At 44.1% G+C, this 26,680-nt stretch overlaps 1 protein-coding gene across 1 annotated transcript; it reads right to left on the bottom strand.

The window, feature by feature from the left end:
• lrig3 (leucine-rich repeats and immunoglobulin-like domains 3) lies at window positions 1–24,295 on the bottom strand. Its single transcript, XM_086202370.1, has 19 exons — window positions 23,793–24,295; window positions 19,313–19,384; window positions 19,152–19,226; window positions 11,554–11,688; window positions 10,897–11,040; window positions 10,292–10,435; window positions 10,062–10,205; window positions 8,763–8,906; window positions 6,227–6,307; window positions 6,071–6,142; window positions 5,462–5,533; window positions 3,660–3,823; window positions 3,002–3,337; window positions 2,607–2,888; window positions 2,022–2,498; window positions 1,770–1,928; window positions 1,528–1,668; window positions 818–1,075; window positions 1–732 (listed from the first exon to the last, which is right to left on the bottom strand). The coding sequence occupies exons 1-19, from the start codon at window positions 23,987–23,989 to the stop codon at window positions 488–490; spliced, it is 3,342 nt and encodes a 1,113-aa protein (XP_086058496.1). The 5' UTR covers window positions 23,990–24,295; the 3' UTR covers window positions 1–487.
• Between the last annotated feature and the right edge of the window lie 2,385 nt (window positions 24,296–26,680).

A 26,680-nucleotide genomic window follows, 5' to 3' on the forward strand; every position in this document is an offset into this window, starting at 1 on the left:
CATCTCATGCATGATAGAGACACTGACATCATTGAAGACTCTTGATTGAACGTAGCAGCACACATTAAGGTGTTCTTTTATTTCGTTTACATATGTGCAAAACATTGCTTCATTCAAAGCAACAAAAAAAAAACCAAAACCTTAGGCTGGAATAACTGAATTGGCAGGGCTGCAAAGTACTCATACATACATGAAAAAAAGGTAAGCAAAAATAATGTAATCTGTTTATATACAATTTACAAAATAATAACATTTATATATAAAAGTTTATATTCATCTGTATTTATTTACTGAAGCCACATCCTTGAGGAACAGCTATTCGTATACATGCTCCCATACTTTTCTGTAGGAACATCAAATTGTCCTTTACATTCACTTGTTGCACATTTCAGGAGTCTTTTATTGCAAATTCAGTGAGGTAGAAGTTTTTCCATATTTTGGTCGTCCTCTTCATGAACAGCGAGCAAACAGGAGCTCAGTCTCTCAGTTAGGTGCTTGTTCGGCCCCGTGAGATAGATTCTGTTCTGCTGCTGTCAAACGGCTGTTCGTAAACGCTGTTGCTCTGCTCAGATGACGAGTCCGTGCTGCAATTGTTCACCTCGTGGTCCGAATCTACATCTGGAGCAGCATAAGGGTCCTCATGAAGAGTTATTCCATTGTACATCACAGGCGGTGGCCCGAATCCTGGGTATAGGTCTTGCTGAAGCCTCCAGGGTGATTTCCCAAATGTTCCTGAGTGAGAAAGGTTGGAGAGGTCAGATCGAAGGATGGACACAAGCGTGATTGTTTTTGAACATTATTCAAAGTCAAAACCTACCCATGAAGGTGTTGTAAGGAGGGGGACACTCATGAGGTGGGCTGTGGTTGTTCAGTTCTCCCTCCTCCATTGTCGGGCTGAGGTCGCTCTGATGGTGGGAGTTGCCAGGATGGAGACTGGCATTGGGAAGCTGCATCAGCACAGTAGAAGAGCAGAGGTCAAAGGGCTCCGAGAGGAATCGGTCCCTCTGATGCTTTGAGCTGGTCAAGCTGCCACTGTAGGAGTCGAAGCAGACAGTCCTTTGGTCAATGGGACACCCTGGAGAGAAAAGAGAGAAATGACACAAAGTGAGGACGACACATTCAGGACTTGCACTTTGAGTAAACTTGCACATTGTCTTGGTCTTCCAAAATCCAAACTGTAGTTGGATCCTGTTCACATTTTTACTGATGTCATTGTTGATGCCTCCGATTAAGTTGGGCAAAATAAGTCTAAATTTCTAAATGTAGTGTTTGACCTGGTGTTGCCATACCACTAAGTTTTGAAAGGTGCCCCCACACTTGAGACCGCTTTTGGCTGGCCTTTGCCCTGACACTGCAAGGGTGATGTCAGATGGTACTTTCACTAAGCAGCGCTGTGAGAAACCAAAATTGAGCAATAAACCTATTTGTAGTAGTAGAGTTCGAAATCAGCTCTGTGCCCCTAAAACTATGGAGTTGTGTAACGAACTCTAACAGCATAAAATGAAGAGAACAGTACACCATACAAACCTGTGTAGACTTCCGAAAGGTCGGCGGAGAACATGTTGTCTCGTCGAAGCAGTGAACTGATTGGACCTTGATAATGGCAGAGGAGAGGATCAAGAGCAGCCTCCATGTCGGCTTCACTTCCTGTATCCAGTTGGCAAAGACCTGTACAGGTGAGGTAAGAGTCCCATGTCAGAAACAAACAAACAAACAAAAAAAAGCACCGCAGGGCTTTATTTTTAACGCAAAGAAAGCTTGTGATTTACCATTCATGTTATTAGGCTGCAGGTAGAAGCCGCTAAAAGATGACGCCATGTACTGATGGCTGCTGCCGGTCTCAGATGGAATGTAGCCGTCCTGACGGTCAGCAAGTGTGCCCTGAGAGGACAGGTAGCTGGGGATGTCTGCAGGCAGGTTGGTCTCATCTGCAGTGCAAAGAAGTCAATATTCATAACAGTTTTTCTTTGCTGAAGCTCAGATGGACTGTGGACTAAAATGGTGAACCATTAAACCCTCACCTGTGTTGGTGACGCTACAGTCCTCATTGCGTCTGCGGGTGTGGTAGATGATCACCACCCAGACCAGCGACGTACCAACCACGCAGCACACAACCGCGATAATGACGATGCCCACTGTTGTCCAGCCATCATCATCTGATCCCACTCCCCCAACAATACCAACCCCAGCCCCACCCTGCACACCAGAGTCACAGTTGGGGTTTGGTATGACTGACAGGCGGATATTGCCCCTCTCAGTACCGAGGGCATTGGACATCTCGCAGGTGTACTTTCCTGCGTCTGCCTCAGCAGCGTCCACAATGATGAGGAGCTGGTTGGCTGCGGCGAAGAAGTGGCGCTCGGTCACCACCAGCGGGCTGTCATCTTTGGTCCAGTTCAGCCTTGGGGGAGGACTGCCACCAGCAATGCACTGCAGGACAGCAGTTTCACCTTTAGCCACGGTGCGATCCATGAGTGGCCGCAGGAAGGATGGTGTTTCTATGGGAAGGGACGGATGACAAAAATGAACTGTAGTGACAAGACTGAATCGGACCTTTTAGGTCCGTTCTGGGAACTTTGTTGTGCCACGATAATTCCAAATCTCACCGAGAACAGTTAACGTAGCATTAGCAGAGATGGCTCCAGCTGTGTTCTGAGCCGTGCAGCTGTAAACGCCAATGTCCTCAGTCTTGACATCCACAATGAAAAATACGTCGTCCTCTGGCATAACATGCATGCGGCGTTCCCGGGCAGCAGGGAAGTCAGTGCCTCCATCTTTCTGCCAGGCAATCTGAGGGGAAGGGTGACCCCCTGCTGCGCACTCCAGCCTGGCTGTTGCTCCAGCTCGGATACTCAGGTCCATGGGTGTCTTGGTGAATGAAGGAAGCACTACAAGGAAAAGAAAAGTCCATTTGTAAGGTTAAAGGTTATTTTAACCTACAAGATTCCAGGTTTACCACAGATATTTGGTTGGCTCTGACACACAGGACTCCCAAACTTACTGTTGACAGTGAGCCGGGCCTTGGTGGAATATGAAGACCCGAAGTGGTTGGAGATGACGCACTGGTATTTTCCTTCGCTGGAGAACTGCACGTTGCGCAGCTGCAGGGTGGTTGTATACTCTGTCACCTCTGTCTCGCCTCCAGCGCCTCCCTGGACACGTAGGTGAGCCTGGTTGTGGATCTCTGCATCGTTCAGGACCTCATTGTCTTTCTTCCAAGCGAAGGTCATAGGTGAGTCACTGGAGCTCGCCGCTGAGCAGACGAATGTCACGTTGGAGCCCTTGAGTGCCGACTGGGTCTCTGGCTGCACCGTGATCTGGGGCTTTGGGAAATCATCTGTGGGAGAAGATGCATTTTAAAATCTAAATCTATTCGGGCCAATATTTAAGATTTATCCGACACTGGCGTTGAATAAGTCCCCAAGAGGAAAAACTGATCCGAATTATTCCCCGCCGAGTTCGGTCGGACAGGACCCAGGAAAGATTAAAACCTAGTAAATTTCCATAAGCTTCACTTCATTAGCTCTTCCAGAAGTCAGGGGAAAATACTGAACAATCTGGGTCAGTTCATGAATGGAAAACTCACCATGGATAACGGGTTTGTTTTTGAGGCATTACACCGTGTGTATAAAGGTGTTACAAGTAAATGCATCACTCACCGCACACAAACTCCTCTGGGCCGACGGCGAACACACTCCTGCCCTTCAGCATCTGTGGGTGGGCGCAGCTGGCGTTGACGCACGGCAGGAAGGTTTGTTCTGCCACCCAGACAGGAAGCCACTTCAGCTGGCAGTCACACAGCAGGCTGGAGGTGTTGAGACGACTGCCAAGGGAGAGGATAGCAGACACGTCGCATTTGTAAAGCGAAATGTTACTCAAGTTGAAAGTGAAGGCAACCGTTAAATATCATAGGGAAGTTTTATCAGTGGAAATAAAGTTTTCTGTCTTTTAAATATCATGTCATGCAAACAGGGTTGGTAAACTTTCCAATAAGGGTACATTAATAACCGTTAGATATATACAACAGTGCTGAATAAGCATGATGTAAGTGCACTTAACCCTCTATTGTGACACTAAATGAAAGGTTTTGAGCACATAACATGTACCGCTTTTACCCCCACCCCCCCATCCCACCACAACCTCCCCCAGCCTTTCCATCCACCTTTGCTGGAACCCGTAAAGTTAACACGAACACCACATTACGAGACGCGAGAGTTTACCATTAACTTGCGGTCAACTTAGCATAAACGGTTATTAATGCTCCCATATTGTTAAGAGTTCTCTAAAGTCTGTCTGATGTCCAAGAGGCTTCCGACATCCAAGGATGGACCGAAAATCTTGACCGCCGTCTCGTTTATAGCAACCAAACAACATCCTCCCTGTTAGCGGTGATAGCAGTTAAAGCAGTGCGCTACAATCAATCTTTGTCTGAATAACAATTAATAGACTTTTAAAATGGCCAACTAATCATTTTCATGACAAATTTGAAGGTTCAAAGCGGACGGTCTCCCCACATAGAACCTGGGTCTGCTAAACACTGCCTTTAAAAAAGGGAGTTTTTCATCACCGATGCTGCAGATGTGAGTTTCTGGATCCACTCTATTTGTGATTTGGTGCTACACAAATAAAAACTGACTTGACATGTGCGGCGCTACCGGAATGTCTCAACTGTGAGTGAACTTGGCATTGACCCTCTCTTTTTCCTCTCTAGTACCTGCACTGTACTAGTGTACCTGTACTGTGCTGCAATCCAGCGAAATTCTTCTTAATCCCACTGGGTTGACTTTTTTTTTTTTTTTTAATATACGTCAAAAAAAATATCATAGCCTAGATACATCAAACTTACATTAACAGGAAGAAATGCGTTGATTAGTCTAGAGGAGGAGACGTGTGGTGTAAAGGCGCTGCTACAGAGTGGACTAGTCACATCTGCCGTGCCCTGCGATACCCTGACGTGCACTTAATTTGGAGGAAGGTGCACATGAGACTACGGCGAAGGGTATTTGGCGATGTGCACCTTAAGAAAAGAAATCAATGTGGCTCCCCAACTGTCACTCAATTCTTTTAATTTATGTTTGCTCATTGGACAGACTTTTTCCACACACAGAAAATGGTTTCTCCGAACCCCCGATAAACGGAGCTGCGGTCATTTTTAAGCTAAAATGCAAAAGTTACTAGTATGTCATTCAATCTGTACACAATAAAGCAGGGGGTTAGGGCTGGGAGCACCTGGGGTTTTGCAAGACAGATGGTGGGGCTAAATGATTTCCAGAAATCACAAAAAAAAAAAAGATTTAACAATGATTAAAAAGACTTTTTTAACTAGTATAATAACCCGTATCTGGGGGTTTCTGGCTTTGACACTGAAATGTTTGAGGGACGTAAGTATTCATGGTGAGTTCCTGATTTTCCCCTCATGTGCCCCAACCTCTTAACTGTCCTGAAAAACAATGGCACTCACAGCTCCTGCAGGTTCTTCATCTGAGAGAAGGCGTTGGCTTGGACGGACATGATGGCGTTGTTACTCAGATCTCTGTGGAGAAGACAGAAAACACATGAGGGCTGGTAGGATCCTCACAGGAGGGCAGAAGGCAAGAGAGGAAAAGAAAGAAAGAGTTCTCTGCCAGCATCAGCCGTATGAAACACTTCAATCGAGAGAAGAAAAAGGTCTGGGCTCCAGAACAATAAAACTCTGGGCAGCCGTTTGCAGTGTTAATCAAGAGAGGCCCAACGTTGGGCTGCTTTGAGCTCTGGCAATGGCTGGGAAAAACTTTAATCACAATCAAATGCAGCTGTTACACACACACACACACACACACACACACACACACACACACACACACACACACACACGTCCCTCCTCTCGCCTTGGCGATCGATACAGACTGGCACACTTGCAAAGATACTAATGGAGGTTTTTTTTTCTTGAGTCCACATCAAAGCGAAGAAATGGGAGAAGACAGTTTGGATCTACATCTCGAACAAACGGCGTCTGTGTCTCGGCGTGATTCATTCAGCCTGCTTCGTTTACAAGTCAGACTTTTGGAAACAATCAGAGAGGCCGACTCACAGGTGCTGCAGCGCGTCCAGGCCTGAGAAAGACTTCTTGGTCACAGAGCGGATCTGGTTCCCTTGCAGAAACCTGGAATAAGACAAACCCTGATCAGTTTCAAACTCACTTTTACTCCCCGAGCTCTTCACATGTGCCTTTTAATCTGCAACTCACAGGTTTTTCAGCTTGTCCAGAGCAGAGAAGGGCCCGTTCATGTCTTCTATGGTCCAGGAGATTTCATTGTTTTGGAGATCCCTTTTTTAAAAAAGAAACAAAGATGGACAGCATTGTTAAAAAAAAAGAAAAGAAAAGAAAAGGGAGGCACACCCAGGATACAATAAAGTTGTGATTTTTATAAACCTTAATGCGGCTTTAGGTTTCAGAAGGGAAATTTTTAAATTCCGTGTATGACAGGACGTCCCTTTCTAGCCTTTGTGGTACTTTCTAAAATTCTGAAATGGATGTCGACTGAGTCTACAGGCCAGAGAGAGAATTTCTTTTTGTGGGTGTGATAGAAAAAAAAAATTGTGAGGCCGCAAGATACAACTTATTCCTTCAATTTCGTTGTCTTAAGGCAAAAAGATGTAAGATGTTCCCTCAGTTTATTTAATTTGTGGCCCCAAGATCTAACTTCAATGTAGCACTGAGGCCGCGAGATATAAATTCTTCCCTTAATTCATCTTCTGGCCACAAATTAATCAAAGTGATGGAACAAGATATATATCATGGCCTCACTTTTTCTATGTCCACAATTTTTGTTCTCTATGCCACACAGGGGATCTTATTTTGGGGGCATAATTTACAATTTATTCCTTCAAATTAATCTATTTTTTCATTTATTTGAATTTTGAGACCACAACATGTTATTTGTTCTTTTTAAATTGTTTTTTGGTAACAATTCTATCAAATTGAAGGAGCAACTCAAATCTCATCTCCGGGGTTGTAACTCGGTGTTGTGAAAAACGCCGTTTTACAATGAAGGTTTGAAAAATAGAGCGTTTGCTAGATAATAAATAACTGCGTTCATTTCAAATGCTGTTCTTCCCAGGATCCTAATGAACAGATTCCAGCCTGCAAATTTTACCCTGGCATGTCAAAATGAACTATTTTCCCCAAGACTTGCAACCCATCTTGTAGCTACAGTGAATTTTGGTCTATTTCCTGTGAAAAAAAACCCAACAACCCTTCCCTCAAGCATTTCCTCCTGTTATGATGTTTTCACATTATGTCAGACTGACAGCTTTAGAAACGAAGGGCGCCTGCTCCGTGATTTTGGGAGTGTCACCAAAAGCTATCAAACAAAATGTGGCTGCTGCTGCAAAAAAATGTGAGCACATTTCACCGTCCGTCCGCGGAATGACAAAAATACGCGAAGCAACTTCATTCACACAGTTACAGAGCATGAACATCACTAAACGCAGCGATTTTCCCAGAGAAATTGCAGCCTTTGATGCTTCGGCTGCTCCAATGCTTTCAAACAGTTATTTTCCTCCTCGGTGTGCCTGGCTATGGCTGATTGAGATTGAGCAAGGGTGTGTGTGTGTGTGTGTGTGTGTGTGTGTGTGTGTGTGTGTGTGTGTGTGGAGGGGGGGTGGCTAACTTGAAGCCCTGAAGCAATCCATGTCCACCTAGCTACACACCTGCCCTACGGTGACCTCAGCAGCACAGCTCACATTTGGTTTCAGTTAGAAAAAAAAAAAAACAACCAGGGGAAATGTTATGGTGCCCCTTTGTGGGAAGGGGGGGGGGGTATGTGTCTAGGAGGGGGATCAGGCAGAGGAGTGGTTGTGTGTGTGTGTGTGTGTGGGGGGGGGGGGGTGTTGAGGTCGGGGTTGTGCCTCTTGGAGGGTTTTTATGTGTATGGAGAGACCTCAACACGGCAATCTATTTCACATCCCCAAAACAAATCAGGCAGGATATTTCCACTCAGGCAGAGGATTGATGGTGGAGGTGGGTTTTGAAGGGGGGTGGTGGAGTAACAAGCGGACTAACCAAGAGCTTGTACGGACGGTTAATTTTCTGGTTAGCTGGAGGACGCGGAGAACACAGCGTTTTGCCCTCAAACCTCAAACAAGCAGTCAAAGGATTCCTCCTCTATTCTTCTCTTCTCATATTTGCTTTCAAATCACAGATCAAACTTGGTTTGTCATTTCCTTTTTTCTTATTAAGGTGAAATTGTGTTCTAAGGTTAAAGGCGGTTAAGGCTTAAGTTTTAAACGTCAAAAACCCGAAGTGAAAGGACGCGGCCGCCTCCCCCCACTGAGGGCGCTTTCACACCTGGGGTTCGCTTGCTCGGGTCTGAATCGGTCCATCAAACTGGTGCAGTTTGATTTTACAGCGTGGAAAAATTACAGTGAACCAAAACTGCACAACTCCACACAACAACAGGTGACCATAATCAGAAAAGAAGACGTATTGCGGCTGAATCTATTTTAGCCTGTTCAAACATGAGCTGGCTCTCAGAGGGTTTGTAATTTGAACCAACGGGGAACCAGCACTGGCACCAGCCCACAAACTGCACCAGGTTCAGGTCTGACAGGATGCGGTACACTTCATCTAGGTCTTAGTCTGTGTGCTTGGTCCACTTTTGGTGCAACCCGACTGCCGACTGCTCAGTTTAAACCTGCCTGCACGAGCCGCACCACGGGGGGAGGTGTGAAAGCATCATGGGACACTTCAACAAAATACTTCAGATCCTCATCGAACTTACAGCGTGTGCAGGCTGGAGAGGCCACGGAACGCTCCGTCTGCGATGAAGCTGACGCGGTTGTTCCCGATGTGGAGCTCGTCCAGCAAGCTGAGGCCAACGAAGCTCGACTCCTCCAGTCTGGACAGGTGGTTGGAGGAGAGGTTGCTGCAGGAAACAACACGGAACATCTTGAGTCCAGTGGCAAACAAAGCTCTGTGCCTCATTTGGACTCATTCACGCTTTTAATTAAAACATCCACGTCGCGTCAAAGAGAGGTATCCCCAGCTGCTTCTTCGGGTTGAGATGCTCCAGTTGGTTTGAAACATGGGTGAACGGCTAAAATTAAACTGATCTGTGATTTCATGTTTTTCTTGCACGTGTTCTTTTATATCCCTCTGCCATGTTATGAAGAACATGAGCGCACGTTATTTTTTTTCTCCCGCATTTAAAAATTGGTGCAATAATCAAAACAAGTCTTAGTCTAATTAAAAACAAAACAAAACAGCTTTTTAAGACATCAGTTAACTTTTATACAGGAATGAGAGGAAATCAAAGTTTGAAACAAAAAAAAAAACAACAAAAAAAATCCGTTCAGGACGCCAGTTTTGAAAGTAAAGTCAGATGGAAACAAATCAGATAGACGGCCACGTTCCCAGCCTACAGGCGGCTTGTTTACTCTCAGGTTTATGTGATAAGAGCGAGTGAAAAACACAAGAGGGAAAAAAAAAAAAAATAACCCAACCCCCCCAAAAAAGCCCCAGACACTGCAAACACTGGACTGACCACTTTGGTAAACAACAGCCACAACAAAGGCAATCCAAACATTCAATGCAGAAATATGTCTTGATGGTTGGAAAATTATAGTTGAGTAATGGAGGATTTCACAGAGACAGAAACTACGATTAATAATGAAGTTTCCATCCAAACGTTCTGCATGTCGGTGTTTTGGCGCAAGTGGCAGCAGAGCAGAGAGGAGGCAAAAGGGTGTAGAATTTTTTGGCAGTGCTTTCATGTTGGCACCGACCGACAGGGCACAAGAGACGCAGCTTTGTCCGTGTGTGTGTGTGTGTGTGTGTGTGTGTGTGTGTGTGTGTGTGTGTGCGTGTGCGTGCCTGCGTGTGTGTGTGTGTGCGTGCGCGAATTCCCCAGTTCCTGGCGTCAGGAGGAGCTACAGTGTGAGGAAGGGCAGGCGGAGGTGCCAGAGAGGAGGAGAGGGCAACACAGAGAAGTGTTGGGAGTTCAGAGTGTGAATGGAAAGTGCGGAGAGAATAACAAGAGGGAGGGCGGGAGGGAGGGAGGGAGGAGGGGAGGCGGACTCACAGCTCGCTGAGTTTCTGGCAGAACTCCCAGGCGTCAGGTCGGATCCTGCTGATGGCATTGTGGCCGAGGTGGAGCTGCTGCAGAGTCAGCAGGCCGTACAGCCAGCCCTTGCTCACCTCCGTCAGGTTGTTGTAGTCCAGCTGCCTGCGAGCCCACACACACGCAAACACAGACGTTACACAACATTCACATCCCAATTGAGAGGTGAGTCAGATGGAGACGGAACTTACAGGACTTCCATGTTGCTGAGGCCCCAGAAGGCTCCGTCCATCAGGCGGCTCAGGCCGTTCCTCTGCATCTTCAGAGAGCGAAGGGCTTGCAGGCCGTGGAAGGTCAAGCCCTCCACCCTGCGGACACGGTTCCTGCTCAGCTCCCTAAAACACACATTCACACACTCAGTGTCATGGCATGAGGATATTTATCCTGATCAGATCATCAGATCTTGATCATCTTAGCATTCAAACGAAGGAATCCTCACAATCCGCAGTCTTATTAGATCTCGTTTCCACATTTGGACGTCTGGAGTCCTGATGCCTGTGCAATACTCTGGAAGTCCATTCATTTCCTGTAATCTGCTCTTCCTTGTGCTTTTTCTTCTGGTCTGGTATTTGCCTCGAGTACGCTTAAAATTTTTTCCCATCAGTGACAGCTGGATTGCAGACAATGATGTAGCAAAAACAAGCTGACAAGTAATGAGTGAGCTAAGTTTTCGCATCTTCCACACTTCTCACCACGGGCTAATCAGCCGGGATTTCTTTTCCCCTGACTGAGGCATACTCACTGACATCAGACATCCATATGTAGAAATGAGGTTATCAGCGCTAAAGCAGCTTACAGATGCTGCAGATTGGGCAGCTGGAAGATCTTGGCCGGGATGCTGGAGAGGCGGTTGCGGTTAAGGCGGAGAACCTGGAGACTGCTGGACAGGTTGGTGAAGCATCCCGTTTCCAGTGAGGAGATACGATTGTTGTTCAGGTAGCTTAGAAAAACACAGAAGACACAAACGTGAGGTTGTTAGAACAGTTTTCAAAAGAGACCCTCTAGAACATTCTTCAGACCGTTTTGAATAAAATTAAAGACCTGTCACGGCATACCAGCAACAAGACTGAAAAGATGACACCATGCTTGGTTGCTATGCGCGCAATTGCAAGCTGGGTGTCCACCGAGCTGCAAAATTTGTGTCCGTTGCTTCAGTGTTTATTCCCTGTTTAAAATGTGGGGGAAAGTGAAGGAGACTTCCTCTGGTGCAGCCCAGACACTTCCCTCAAAACATTTGATATGACACAGGGACATTATCTCATCATACAAGTCACTTTCTCAACCTATACGTTTATCGAGATGTATGAAAATCCAACTTAAGGCTTTTTCTGACACAACCCTCGCCACATTTTTCCTACATAGAATGTGATACAAATATGTTGAAATGTGTGTTTTATGATGAGAACCGTCGGTACAGCAGGTTACAAATGCACCTCCAGAGCAAAATACTCACAGGTTCTTGAGAGGCAGCGCAGGAAAGGAGCTGGCCTTTACGTCCACGATGTTGTTGTTGCTGAGGTCGAGCGTTTCCAGGGTGAGGAAGGGCCTGAGCTGCTCCGTGGAGATCCTGGAGATCCTGTTGTTTGCTCTGAAAATATAGACACCATCGCTCCAGTAAATGACAAAAATACTGTGTATTTGACTAGTGGCGCACACCAGGTTCACGTTCCCAGATACACAAACCGTCAAGCTCCTCAATTAGCCTGTGGTATTAAAAAACGACAAACTGTCACGGCAGTGCAAACCTTACCACCCAACATGAAGCGCTGTCTTTTTTTTTCTTCTTCTTCTCTTACTCGTGTTGCGCGTATATTTCAAAACCAAATGATTCCACACGACCGGTGTCACTGCCCGTCACGCCGGGTCCGCACAACCTTTCGGTTTAGTGATGTGTTATTTTGTTTATAAGGTAATTACTAACAAGGTATTTAAAAAAGTAACCTGCCAATTACTTGGCTGATGAATACCATTCCCTCAGTGAAAGCATGCCTTGGCAGAGGCCAGCAATTTCCTGAGCTGCACGCCTCCTAAATTGCAGTGCAGGGACTGCTTAGTTATAAACAGAGGCTGTACAGTGCCCCCTTTGTGTGTGTAGAGAGAGCGAGAAAGAGAGAGAAGAGAGGGAGAGAGTGAGTGAAGGGGGAGGCAGGAATTCCCTCCAATGCACCAGACTACAGGCCTCGTTTTCAGTATTCATTGCGATGCCCACCCCCCCTCGCTACACCTTACTGACCAGAGATGTCAGGTTTTCTGACTTTTATTGCAGCTCTGCTATTGGCACAGTTTTAATTAGGAGTGTTAATAACCTAAAATGAATATTTGGAATCTTCCAATCATGGGTGTCATAAGATCATTGCTGCTTTTTATTTTCCTCAGGTTCTAACGTCCCTGATCAAAGTATTAACCTACATAAGAACAGCAGTAACATACTAAAATAATACTGTGATACTAGATTTGGTAGCGGCGTATTGATAACTTAATGCTGGGAGGGAGTACCTTAAACCGAGTATTGATATTTTTTGTAAACAGAAAGAGGCTAAATGTGACAATCATTACGTTAACACAGGTTGCAATAATCAGACGAATAAAGAAAATTCCATTCACATTTATATTCTCCAGAGCAAAATCCCACCAATGACTTTCGACGCATGTCGCTGTGGTATAATTTGAAAGTTTTCTTTCCAACTATGCAACACTGACCGAGCTTCATGCAAACGCTTCAGGAGGCTGGACCATGAGAGGTAAAGCAGATTCTCCAGTGGGATCTCACAGAGCGATGAAGGTGCATAAATCTCTACGGCCCACTTCGACAATGCGACTGACATGAGACGCAGGGATGTGATCATTCGTCAGCTTAGGGAGAGTTTCCACGCGTACTGTCAGCAGTAAAATAACTACGAGTAGAAATCTTTTATTGGAATCGTCGAATAAATCTTTCAAAAAATAAATTCCAGTACAGTGGTCTTAATTTCAAAATAAAAGCAACGGGGTTTTATTATCATTGTGTTTTTAAGAGTTTTATTCTGGAAAATTTTCACAGGAAGTCAAGTGATTTGGCTGTTAGCTTGCTAAGCTATTATCACTAGCTAAGCTAAAGCTCTTTTGCGGTATTTGTGCTGCGTTCCAGCTGAACTCAGAAGTCGGAATTTTCCGCATTCCCGGCTGGAAATTTCATCTGGAACCCCGCAATGAGGTCAAACTTCCAACTCGGAAACTTGAGAGATACCCGACGAACCCCCGAGATCATAAATCCAAACGGCTGCTCCGCGCATCAGTCATGTGAACCCTCTGAAAAACACCGGTTCTAGCAATTTTATGTCTGATTTTTTTCTCGTTGAATCAGTTTTACAGACAGTGTTTTTCATATATGATCCTTAGAGGTGTTGCTGTGACATCGATGAACCCTAATTAGGAAGCCTAATTTTTTGTTGAATGGCTCGTTGGGCGTTCACATTCCAAATCAGAATACTCCACGACTTCGTTTGAGATGAGGTCATCAGAAATGCTGCTTACACCATGGTGTTTATCAAGCGTACCATCTTAAATGGAAGTGTTGCCCTCAATGCCGGTGCGATCAACGTGCACCTCCGACCGGCTTCGTCTGGTCTCGCTTTCACATCTTAGATTCATTACGTCCACCTCAGGCTGAGAGACATTTCAGTGTCTTGCCTATTCAAAGGACCTGTGTGCTGCTCACACTGACCCATTTTCCACAAGTATCGCCTGATTCTTCCATGAAGAGGAGCCTCTCCATGTGGAGCACCTTTTGTTGAGGGGAAGATTCACCAGGCAACAAGGCGTCAAGATGGACTACAGCCCAGAGAGGTTGGCGGGATAGCAGTGCCAACACCAGCGCTTGAGGGCGGGGGTGACGATCTGATACACTTTATACAGCAAATCAGTTCAAATGAGAGATTTGATGACACTTTGGGGTTGGCGGCAGAGTTAAATATTTCATTAAACTAAGGCCGACATATACGAACACACACCAGCCGGCCCTTCTGCACAAAGTGCAAAGTCCAGTGTGACACAAACGTCTCCTACGCACCACCCTTAACAGCAGAAATTCAAAAAAGAATCAAAAACCCCTGAAGAAAGCATCGAGTGTGCAGCGACAAGGCTAAAATCCTGCTCATTGTCCACGATGAAAACTGCACAGGCAGCCCTTTTGTTGGGAGATTTGCAGAGGGCTTTCCACGCACCACGGCCCCCAGGTCCCAAACAAAAGCGCTGCACACCACCTGTATCTCAGTTTTCATGTTCCCCTGACTGATCGCTGAGAGGAGGAGGAGAAGGAGGAGAAGGAGGGGGGCCGCATGGCAAGACAGAACCAGTCTGTCCAGTTTCCCTGAGAGGGGAGAGCAGAGAGAGGGTAATAGGTTTGGGGGGTAGCCTGAAGACGAAGAGCTGGAATCTGAAGGTTTGACCCAGAAAGTTAGCCTTGAGGGTCAGGAGCGAAGCCAAAAAAACTGTTGGTCCAACATGTGGCAAGACATTTTCTTCCCTCTTTTCCTTCTACACCTGCACTCGATCCAGCCAGCACTCGTCCGCCTTCCCTTCACACACACACTCACACACACACACACATACAACCAGAGCACTGTGCACTTTCACCACACACACTTCTAATTGGTTCATCCACTTTGCTATCAGATAACGTGATTATGGATTTGCTGCTGTTAGTGGAAATCAATGGAACAGCCTGAGGCATCCCCAGTACTGGCTACATCTGTGCTCATTACTGAAGTGATTATAAGGAACAAATCCGCGGTAATGCAATGGAAAAATCTTAGTTTAACTCTAAGATAACGCGTGTAGTAGTCATTAATAATGGTTTAGGGTGAAGAGATACAATCGAGCATACGCGGTTCATTATGTTGAAATAATCAGCACTCAAACATAACTAAGCATTAACTAACAAAGCGCTACCAATATGACATTAAACATATTTTTCCACCTTCATAAAATCTGGACATTATCAAAGTCTCACAAGAGAGTCACTTTCCGGTCCATATAAGCGCTTCAAGTCATAAAATATATGAAGCGAGAGAGTACAAGGCCACCGGAGGACGAAGCCTCGTTTTATTACAGGCTTGTGGCTTCATATCGGTCAACATGATGTGACTTTCAGAGCCGTGCACACAAGTACATACCTGCCAGCTCTCTCTCGGCAGCTACACGGTATTTGTGGCCTCCAAAGTGACCACACTCACAAACAGGGAAGTTTAGGGATCCTTGATGAAGCAGTTCTCTTTCAGCAAGGACATGTTTTAATACTGGAAAGTTTCTAAAAGTCTGTCTGTGCGTGTGATGATTTGTGTGCATTTGTGTATGGTATTTCCTTATGGAAAAGTTTTCCAGAAGACATCCGATGACTCGCTGGCTCGCTTGCTGGCTCGGCAGCAGCGCCTGTAATGAAAACCAGGGCTGCGCTGGTTGCAGAGACGCCATATTAATCTCTGCTCATATCTCTCTCAGAAGGCTGATCATCTAAAACGCGTCGGCTCCCTGTTAGCGCCGAGAGAGGCCAGGAGTGTGTGAACAATTTCAACCTTTAAAAATCAATGACAGAAGAGGTGAGGAGCTCCCGCATCGGTTCTGCTGTGAATTACCTGCGTCAGCACTTTGTGTTTCGGTTTGTAGGCAACACTTTAAAATAAGCGTCAGTTAATGCTTAGGTATGAACTGGAGTACTGAATAAGCATTACTGAATTACCTATTTATTGATGCTCTTATTGTGAAGTGGGGAAGATGTGGCCCTTCATCATCACCCCTAAATCCAATAAAAACCCCAACCTCACCTACTTTTTCCATCCATCTTTGCGGTCACATTAGTCAATGATTACTAGACACACAAACTGTTAAATAATGATTAACTAAGCATTACTACCAGTTAACTGAGCTTTTAATGACAACTGTCTAAGATATTTTACAGCAACTTACTGCTCTGTGTGAGCACCCGTGAAGGAATCTATGCAGCCACGTCTTCTTCTGATATTTTTGACTTTGACGCTAAGCAAATGTCTCACAAGCTGGAAAACGCTTGTGTTCAGCAAAATAACCAATTAGAACTAAAAAGGATGTTTGTTTGTTTTATTAAGTACACCAACGTGTAACTGGCTCCACCTCTTGAAAATATGACGCTTCGCCTCTGAGCTTTGTATCTTCAGTTTGACAGAACTACCTTGACATGTTCTTAGAGACAAAACAACCACCGGATTCCTCCTCAGATCCATCATCCTCACTGGATGCATCGTTGCAACTGACGAGCTCGGTCGCTCTCATCCTACAACGAGTTTCCCATCAAGAGCTTCGACCTTCCTAAACTCCTAATCAGACCTGGAATCTCCAGGTCATTTGTTGAACACAGGCCGAGGGATTTAGTGGCGGTGGGGTTTGCCCCCTCCATAAATTCCTGGGAAATTGTTCAATTAATTAAGATGATCATGACTCAATGACTACCAGCTGCAGGGTTATTGCCGTTTGTTTTTACTCGGAGCTACGAGGTCAAAGAAGTCGGTGAGAGCTGCCGCTCTGTCTGACTGGCTGTTTGAATAAGTGGTATTTGATACCTCCAAGTCTTTTTTTTTCTTCTTTACTACCCTCCCAGCTTCAGAAACTCAAGGAGGGAGAGAAATTCTGGAAAAATGTTCCATTGGACGAAGGAAAAAAAAAAAACCAAAAAAAAAAAAACCCCAGAAGACGAGAGTGTCACGCAACACAGGCAGTGTATACAGGAGTGTGTGATTTTTAATGTCCTCACATGATTGTGTGTGCACTTTTTCTTCTTTTGACAAATTTGAAATGACTTACAGCGTTGCTTCCACCAGCTGATAACCCGATTCACGGTGACGGCTGTTTTGCGGTTGAAAGTCAGGGGAATTTTTGGAGGGCAATAATGTGTTAAATTCTGGGCAAAAAGTGTGTGTCTGGAGTAAGTGTACACTGTTGACACAGCTTTAATGCAAGGCACAGCAACAACTTTGACTGTCAGTCTTTAAGGCATGAATTTTAGCACTGTTTTAGTTTTTATGTTACGTACTGTCCGCTTTTTAAAATTCTATCAGAATGACTAAACCAAAAATTCTTCTCCAGCATACGCAGCAGTTGTGGAAGATCAAGTCCAGATGAAACACCATTTCAGGAATCTAGCTAATCTGGACCAGACACCACTTTCTCAAAGTGAATCAACTCTAGCTGACAGAACTGTAACTGTGGTATTTTGGGGTTTCGAGTGCGAGTACCTGGGGTTGATGTAATTTTGGCTGGACTAGCCTAGTTGACATGGTGCTTGTGAGTCCTTTCAGAGAAGATACACTGTTAGAAACTAGAGGGAGAACTCCGAGGCCAAACCCAGTGTAAAAAAAAACAACAACAAGAAAAACAATTTTTTGCTGTGTTAAACAGATCTGCCCCCAAATTGAATGAGTTCTTTCTTGACCGTTTGGTGAAAATCGGCCTCGTATTTTTGGTATACTCCTGCTGACTGAAAGAGAAATGCTACCAGAATCAGGACCTTTTTGGCCAGTAACATGATCGGCGAAGTGCTGCTGTTAGATTCGCTGTTCCGTAGTCCAATGTCGCTTTTTGAACCCGCCCTAGAGTCCCTTACTCTTTGTCTAAACTGTAGTTTTACTGAATTTAGTTGTGTCCCGTTTTCAGGTACATTCTGACGAGGCAACATCAGAGGATCGCACAAATTCTAACTCTATCTGGCTCTGGTGAGGTTGTGAATATTTGCTGGGTTTCTCAGGTCACGATTAGCCAACATGTCAAAGCTAACGGCAGCATAAGTGGGGGCAAAAACTATGCAGCTGGTTATTTTTACTTGTTATGTTGTGGAATGTGCAGACCAACCTTTTTTTATACCACATTTGGATGATGTGAAGCGATTATTATTTGTTTGGTACATTGAAATTGAAATGATCAAGCATTGTGGATTATTAGGTGTTATGAGTCACAGTTGGCACATGAAAAATGTTGTACTTCTGCTTGAAGTGTCAGTTGGTTGGGAAAAAAGCCCAGACAACCTCTGGAAAAGGGTCTGAGTCTTCGTGTTTCAGGCTAAAAGGGAACATCAAATGTGTTAAAAAAAAAGAGGATCACAATAACTGACATCCTTAGTATTGCAATATTGAAAATCTGCAATAAATAAACCATAAAAGATTGATAAAATATGGACCATCTTGCCTGTGTGTCTGTTCTGGGAGGAAACTCACAGCTGGAGGTGACACTAAACTAATTGTCAATTGGCTGGCAAATGAACGCCTTGCGGCTGCCACAGATCGTCGTGTTGGGGCTTGATGAGGCGTATTCCTCATCAAGTCGGGAGACAGATACATTCCTCTGCAATAACTTCATGTCGGTTGGTTTGGAAAGGCATGCCAAAGTCAGCAAATAAAAATGTTGAGGTTTCACACACTAATATCTGGTGTTGTTCAGAAAGCACGAATTGCACGACAATATTCCGAACGATCTCCTGGTTTCAGTCCAAATGCAATGAAAAAAGACAAGTCAGGAATATATCGGCTCGCACTCAAAACACCAGAGGAGCCAACGCTGTTTGCTGTGTTTAAGCACACAAACGGCCTGAATGGCTCTTTCTAAAGGTGGCCCAGCCATACACTGAAACTGCCTCGTGTCCCGAGTAACACAGAAACCCTCTCAAAAATAAAACATGGCCGAATTTGGATCTCTACCACTTTCTCACGGCAGATTACCAGCATCATGTCAACGCTTCCAGGTTAAAAATACACCAACAGCAGCGACAGCCACTAAACAAAACATTTCCATTGGCATTTGTCTTTGACCATGTGACTTGTCTGGGGCTGGCTGCCATGTCTATGACTGCCCCGTCTGGGAACCAACTCAGCCAAAAGGCTTGCTCTCCAGAGGGAAGGGAGGAGGAGGTGGAGGCGGAGGGGGGAGGAGGGGGAGGAACCACTTCCAAGCTCACTACTGTAACCAGCAATGACAAGCCTGGCGGAGGATTACCCTCCACGCCAGCCTGAGGTGACGGACCCCAGCAGAGTTCCCAAGAGGTTTACTTACAGAATGAGCGTTGTGATGTTTGAAGCATATGGTCCCAAATCAGGTATGGCCTCCAGTTCATTGTGGTTTAGCTTTCTGTGGAGAAAAGAAAAGAACCGTCTGTCACGTGTGGGATGGCGATGGAGGTTGTTTAGGAAAATTACTCAGCGAGGTGTGCTTACATTTCACTCAGATGTTGGAGTTTGGCAAACAAAGTGGTGTCGAGCACCTGCAGTTTGTTGTGGCTCAGGTCCCTGTGAAGGAAATACATAAAGACTAAGTGATGCACCATTGACCACATTACTCCAAACAGAATTTCTGCACATTCATCCTCTCTGTTGTTATTGTGCAATATTAAACAGCGCACACACAGGATCAAAAAGATATCCGAAATGAGACGGAGATGCATCAAAAACAGAGGAAATGAAGACGAGGAAGAAGTGATATGAAGTGAAAACTTCACACACACCTAACGCCAACAACAACAACATGAACAACCTACAGCCAGCTTCATATTACGTCTTCTTGAGGTTTTGGTTCTGGGCAAGTCCCAGTCCAGACGAGGGCAGCTCCATTATTTTGGTCAAGATTGAGAATCAATATGAGCATTCATTTGCTCTCAAACTTGCCTGCTGCTTCTAGCTAGACTCCTCGAAACAAAAAGGTTTTCGTGTCAGTCTTTTAAAATGATGTAAAAAGTGTATTTATTCTGTGAATCCAACTATAAAAAAGCTGGACTTCCATATGTAAGTGGAGTTAGGGATGGATTGTTCTGACACGTATACACCTCAATCTGCTCAAATGGTTTAGTCGATGCGCGCATGTCCCGTAGGTCTGGTAGTTAACGAGGAACTCAAACAGCTCATAGAGAGGTATCGTCATGGTGGCTTGCTACAATTCATTTATTGTCGCCACCTACTCTTCACTTTTCTGTTCTAATAGAGTGGGACAGTGACAGCGGTCCCAGTAAATGGCCTAATTGAGCTAAACTTATCGCTCGGCTTCTAACGCGCATCTTAACGCAATGATTGTGGAAAGTATTACAACTATTAATTCATGTCTTCATAATTATTAGAGCTCAGAACCGTAACTGAAAAGTAACAATTCTTTATTTCCCCGAACGCTTCTACTTGTATTCATCTCTTACACTTTGCTGTTATTTCCTCTAGTGGACATTAACTAAATATTTCCACTCCTTCACATGAAAATCTAAATCTGTTTAAAAGGGGGGTTTGAACATGTTCTTGTGTTCCAGCTGCAGACTGATACACACTTTTGGAAACTTCTCAACCTATTGTGAAAGGATGGGTGTCCCATCGCCTTTTTTTAGCCTGGAATAGTGCTTGATCAGCTCTTGAGTGAGTCTTGATTTTGTCAGAACCCACTTTGGACCTGGACCTGACTCAAAATTGTCAGAGCTTAGTTTTGGACTCAACTGAAGCAGTCTTGGCTGCAGCTCACAGGGGGCGAGAGGCTTGTTTTTGCTGCCTGTTTTGAAGAGGCGCCTGAAAACCAGCTCAAGGAGTCTGGCAAGCGGAGCCCCGTGCGCTATAAAGTGGTGGAGTTATTGACGCTGCTGCGCACGATCAACGCTGTGGTGCCAGACACTTTTTTTTTTACACCCCCCACCCTCACCCCTCCTTACTTCCCTCATCTGGAATCCATCAAGTTGCTCTGGGAGGAGGGGTAGAGCCTAACAACTGGTAATGTATTCACAATGTCGGGAACAGCGTAAGGGACGCCTTTCATACGTCTGAAACACCCCTGTTGAATTTTCGTACGCCTGTTTTTGTACTTTGGTGGAAAGTATCATGAACCACTCCAGCAGAGTTTTACTTGCGGTGCTAAAGCTAACCCCTCCTCTTCTCATCCTTCCAGCGTGCAGCTGTGCATTGTTGTTGTTGTTTTAGTTCCAGCAGCACTGAGGGCCATATGGGAAAGGTGTTCTATCATACACCCGAGATAAACCCTGAGTAGCTCCAACACATCCACTTCCCTCACAAAGCGGACAGTGATAACGCCGTGCTGCGTACAGGCTGCAGCCTGTATCTGCTGCTGTGGTGAAAATTCACCACATGACATTCTTATCAGCAGCTGAAAAGTGAATGAAGGAGCTACACTTCAGGCTAAAAGTGCTGTCATTTAGGTTTGAGATTAGGATAATGTTCAGATACGGAAGCAGATTTTCACATTTTTCTTACAGGCAGAGAATGTCTCATTGGTTAAGTTTCATATTTGTGGCTTCAGTTGACGAAGGTGAAGCGAGCCACAAGTTACCCATGTTAGCAAATCATATGAATAAATGTCTGTCAGTTCTTGTTTTATTAATAGACACAGCATTTCTAAATTTAGAGGGTCAAAATTATATACTTTAGCACACTGGTGTTTAGCCATTAGCTAGAATTCAAAACTCAACATTGGCCAAGGCAAAAACCACTGACACTGCTAATATTAGCAGCAACGTTGTTTACATTCTGTCTTTATACTGACCATTGGTGTCTTCTAAAAAAAAAAAAGTTAATTTGAAGTTATTTTCTAAACAATTGCATCCCCCTGCAAAATGTTGGAAATATTTTCCTTTTTGTTGTCGTATGTTCCTATCTTGACATAAACTATGTTTCATGTTAGCTTGCTGCCAACAGGGATCTTGTTTTTCAAAGTTGAGGGACGCACCAATCATGAGTTTCAAGGCCAATATTGATGCAGATGTGAAAAAACCAACGTCTGCCCAAAATCGGAGGCCAATACGAGCAGGTTTGCTCTCAAACCCCTCTTTTAAACCAAGGAAACAACAATAATACATCATAAAATCCAATTTATCATCAACACATAAACACTGATCACATGACAGTGGCGCCTTATCTAACAAATGGTGGTCAATAATACAAATAACACTTGCTAATCACTCATTTTGTACATCTATTGTTGATGGTGCTGACCTACTAGCTAACAGTGAGAGCCACTGAACACAACCAAGTCGTATTAGCATTTTCCTACAATTGTTTGCGGGCTGCAGCGTGATGAGTTTTATCTTTGCTAGCACGCGGAGGTCGTTTGAACGTTCCATTTCCTCCTCCAGGTTGGCCTCACCAGGTTTTCCATGACTCTCCCATGTAAGTGTGTGCAAATTTTGTCGCGTCCGATGAACACCTCAATGTGAAGGACCACAGTTAACTTAGAAAATGGCTGTGTAAGGAACAGAAACCACATGAAATCCTCACGTAATGGTTGCTGGCTAAGGGGCCCCACGTTAAATAGAAAAATAAAAAAAAACAACGTTGAAAGTCATTTTGTGACTCAGTAGTTTTGTGTCGTAGCGTATCAGCGTCATGGCACCGTGTTTTTAAACTGAGAAGCCCAAGAGAGTCATCATCTTAAACCCTTAAAAAGTCAACAGATGCTCAATCTTGGCTCAATCTGTAGACCCCCCCCCCCCAAAAACCTTCCAGATATTCATGGTTAATCCTACTTCTCCTTACTCCTCTCTCCTTTCACCCTCCTACTTTCTCCTCCCTCTTCTCCCTCTCTCTGCCAGTTTGTTTCAAACTAATCCTACATGCTCCTCCTTAATCAGTACCATCGCTGGCTCTGGTGTTGCTAATTCAGCAGAAATAATGGGGTGCTGGAAAACAAAGGGTCGGCCGGTTTAAGGGGTTTAAGATGTGCTGGAGAGCCACTCGTAAATTAGCATGCCAGAGTGAAAAGAATTTTTCCCCCCATGTAGAACTTTTTTTTTTTCTTTTTTTCTCGTTTTCCTTGGAGGCCAGCCTCGGTTATGAGGCGCAGGCTGGGTCTGTTTTCTCTGGCAACGTCAAGTTTCCAGAGCAGCACATTTTAGACTGAGAAAAACTAAATTCAACCATAGGGCTTTGACAAGGGATCGAGCACTACGGCCTGACGATCAAAAATAAAGTAGGACATGTTCCTGCAGGTCAATGTAAACACTGTGAGAAGAACTCTGTCAGCTTTGAGCCCATTGTGGAGCATCTCCACATGGCAACAGTCCAGTCCGCTCTGAAGGATTTAAAGGTAAATCAAGACCAATATAAACATTACTAAAAGTAATTGAATGCAGCACAGGAGTTAAGCAGCTACTAATAGTGTTGTTATTACTTCTCTTAGTGGTGGCACTAGCACCAAACCTCCCGCTACCTCCTCCTCCTGATAACCATAACAACAATAAAGCAGCAGGCGGTCGGAGGATTTGCTCACAGTTATTCACACTTCAGTATGACAATGGCACAGCCAAGTGTAAAGAGCACACACACTCTCACACAAAAACCCACAGGAGAGCCCCTTCCCCTCTGGCCCTCAGGAGCCCCGCATGCTGCTTAGTGAGAATAAGAACAGAAGTAATAAATAAATAAATAAATCACTCTTTAAAGTCTGAAGTGAAGTTTCTTGCCACCTCCAACCTCAGATGACGCCTCTGCAGAAAGTTTACTACCAGATGTTGGAAGTGGATTTCTATGTTCCTCATCATGTGGTTTACACACACACCAGTGCGTTTTCACTAGGGGAGGAATGTGGATCATCCCAGACTATACACCGGGGTGCAGGGATGTTAAAAGGGCATTCAAACATCAATCATTTAGACGAGAAAAAGAAAGTGCAGAAAGGAGACGAAGATAAATAAAGTTGGATTCTCAAAAGTGAACTCACAGCTGAACTGTCCATTCTGGGATCGTGTTTGGAATTTGGCCCCTTCTCAGCCGACTACAGTCCAAAAGATCCCCAAAACAGGCGCAGGGAGGGGGACACGTCCTTGTGTCAGCAGTAGACCCACGCTGAAGTTCCAACATCAGGACGAAAAACACGAAAAAACTGGCTAAAGTGCGGGGCTGCGTGGAGGAGCACATTTTTCCCCTCTGGCCGCGCAAGAGAACACCCCTTTTAGTTCGATCTTCCACTGAAGCGCAACAAATCCCAAAAAAGAGTGAGAAATCACCAAGAAATATCCCAAATGTGGTGGTGATGGTCAGCACGGGGGGTCCTTATATCCAAACCCTCGGTGTTCGGAGGGTCGTAGCGGGGGAATGTGGGGGGAAAGCGGACTTCGGAGACTTGTCCATTCCTCTGGAGAAACTTTCCTACGGTGGTTCGTTCTTCTCGCCGCCGCCGCTGCTGTGTGCAGAGCAGGATCCCCACAGAGCAGCGTGAGCGCACACCAGAGGTATGCAGGAGGCGGGGCCACGGGGGCCACAAGGACCCCTGGGTAATGGAGTCCGCTCGAAAGAAATTATGTGATGAAGTCAGAACCCCCCCAAGGATTCAAATAGAATTTTAGGGAAACAACAACGACAAAACCAAACACATGTGCCCCTGAGAATAAAGTCAGATTTTATTCTTAAAGTTCAAATAAAATTTTAATTTGATTTCATTTTTCTAGCCCAAAAACATGCCTTTCGTATAACTTGTATTTTTTAAATTAAAGAAAAAAATCTATTACCAGAAGATTGCAAGAAGTTGTTATACTAGAAAATAAATGTCTTAGTCTGGTTCCTAAGGTTAGGGCTAACGTACCTTTGAATTTAAAACTTTTTATGAATTTAAAATAACGCCCCAACATTCTCCCGTGATTTCAAAACTATGGGAGACATAAACTGTTTGAAAAAGTCCCACTGAGGTAACTTCAGGTGAAAATATTGATCGATATTAAACAGTAGATCTTCACTTCTTGAGAATTATAACGTTCCATTTTTTTTTTTGTGGCGTATAAATGAATCAATCACATGTTGCCTGGGACAAAAAATACTTTCGAAGTTCATGACGGACAGCTTGAAACACAAACTTATTCTTAACTGATTTTCTTCTCCTGGTTAACTGTATATAATGACCCCCATATAAATAAGTAATCCATTAATGACCAGACAAACAGTCCCAGTGTGTGACACTGGTGCTCTTTAATATATTTGAGGTCAAGTGTCTTACAAGGACCCACGACAAAGCCTTGACTTGGGGGGGGGGGCTGCAAAAAAACCCACATTATCAAGTGATTTAAGGTGACGTTCTGGCCCACTGCGCCTGAACGTTGTCTCTGAGGCGAATATCACAATCATAATCTTTAAAACGTGAGAAGAAGAGATCTGCGCATTGATGAACTTGCCTTCATTTACAGCTGTTTTCAGCGATTTCAAAAGTATCTACAATCACAACTTTGTTTCATGACCTTACTGAAGAATAAACTTTATAGATAAGAGCAAATTGAAGTATATTAACTTCAGTACATGATGCATGTTATATCTTCTTGCTGGGTGAAGAATAAAAATCCCATACCATATACTATGAATATTACATAAAGTAATAAAAAGGAAAAAAAATGAGACACATTTCTTTTAAATAGTAAAAGTAATTCTGTGAATTATTTGGTTTCCAGATAAAATCTCCTGAGACCAAGACTTTCCTAGCATTTGGGAAAGGTGGGACAAGACATTCATCATACACTCTGAATGGTTAAAAATGCAATAGAATAAAATGTGATACTTAATCTTTGGAAACATACAAGCTGCCATACATATATTAAACAAGTTAGGCTAGAAAAGTACACTTTTGGCATATTGGAACATTAAAAAAATGGGTTTGTTGTACTTTTACCCAACATTGCCTCAGGTTGGGTCTGTAGGTTTGTAGATTTTACATTCAAAATACAAATATATAGAAATAACATACTCGTTGCATGCTGGTTTAAGTGTCAGACCATGCATTTAACACTATCAACCTCTTTGTGCTCTTGCTCTTGTAAATTAACTCAGCAATAGCACAATTCTTATTTCTGAAATAAAATATGTCTGCGCTGCTGCTTTTCATTCACTAAAGGCTACCTGCGGTAAACAAAACTCAAATATGTACTGAAAACAGCCGAGAATGTGAAATATGTTAGTTTATCTTCATAAAAGGTGAAAACGTCATGACCCAATACTGAAAATAAATGGAATATCTTCAACTTTTTCTTAGGCAATTTCCTCCTCCCACCAGGACTCGGTTTGCACCCGTGTCATGAATAGTGCTAATTAGACCGAAGGCCGACACAACCTTCGACACCTTGAAGGTAAAGCCACTAACTGAGGCTTTAATTGGCATTCAGTAGTTGAAAGTGGACTGATATTTTCTCATTTGCAATTTAAAAGGTGTGTGCTCTTTTTCATTTCCACATTAAAAGCCCCTTCATGGGGTATTCGTGCTCGGGCAGATGTGTCAGGTTGCCCCCCCAGGCAAACAGTTTCCTGTTGACCAAGGTCATACTTTCACTGTCCGCTGGCACTTCCTCTTCTTACTGAGGACATAAACTAATTATTCTGTTGATATGCAGATGAAAGTCAGATAGATCTTGATGGTAACTGATTAAAAAATTAATGAGTGAGTCCTTCAATATGCTGCAGTGTATGTGCTAAAACCAATATTAATTCTGTATTAATTAAAAGTTACATCATACGGACTGATAACTTAAGGTACGCAGGTTCAAACAAAAGATATTAAAAAAAAATCAAACTTTTTTTAATTTCAGGTATGATTACTTTGTACAACTTGCACTTGTGATGTTAAAACTCTTT

The sequence above is a fragment of the Aulostomus chinensis genome, chromosome 4, assembly GCF_037954235.1.
Source record: "Aulostomus chinensis isolate RoL2024-O1b breed Wild chromosome 4, RoL_Achi_v1.0, whole genome shotgun sequence".
Taxonomy (NCBI): Eukaryota; Metazoa; Chordata; class Actinopteri; order Syngnathiformes; family Aulostomidae; genus Aulostomus; species Aulostomus chinensis.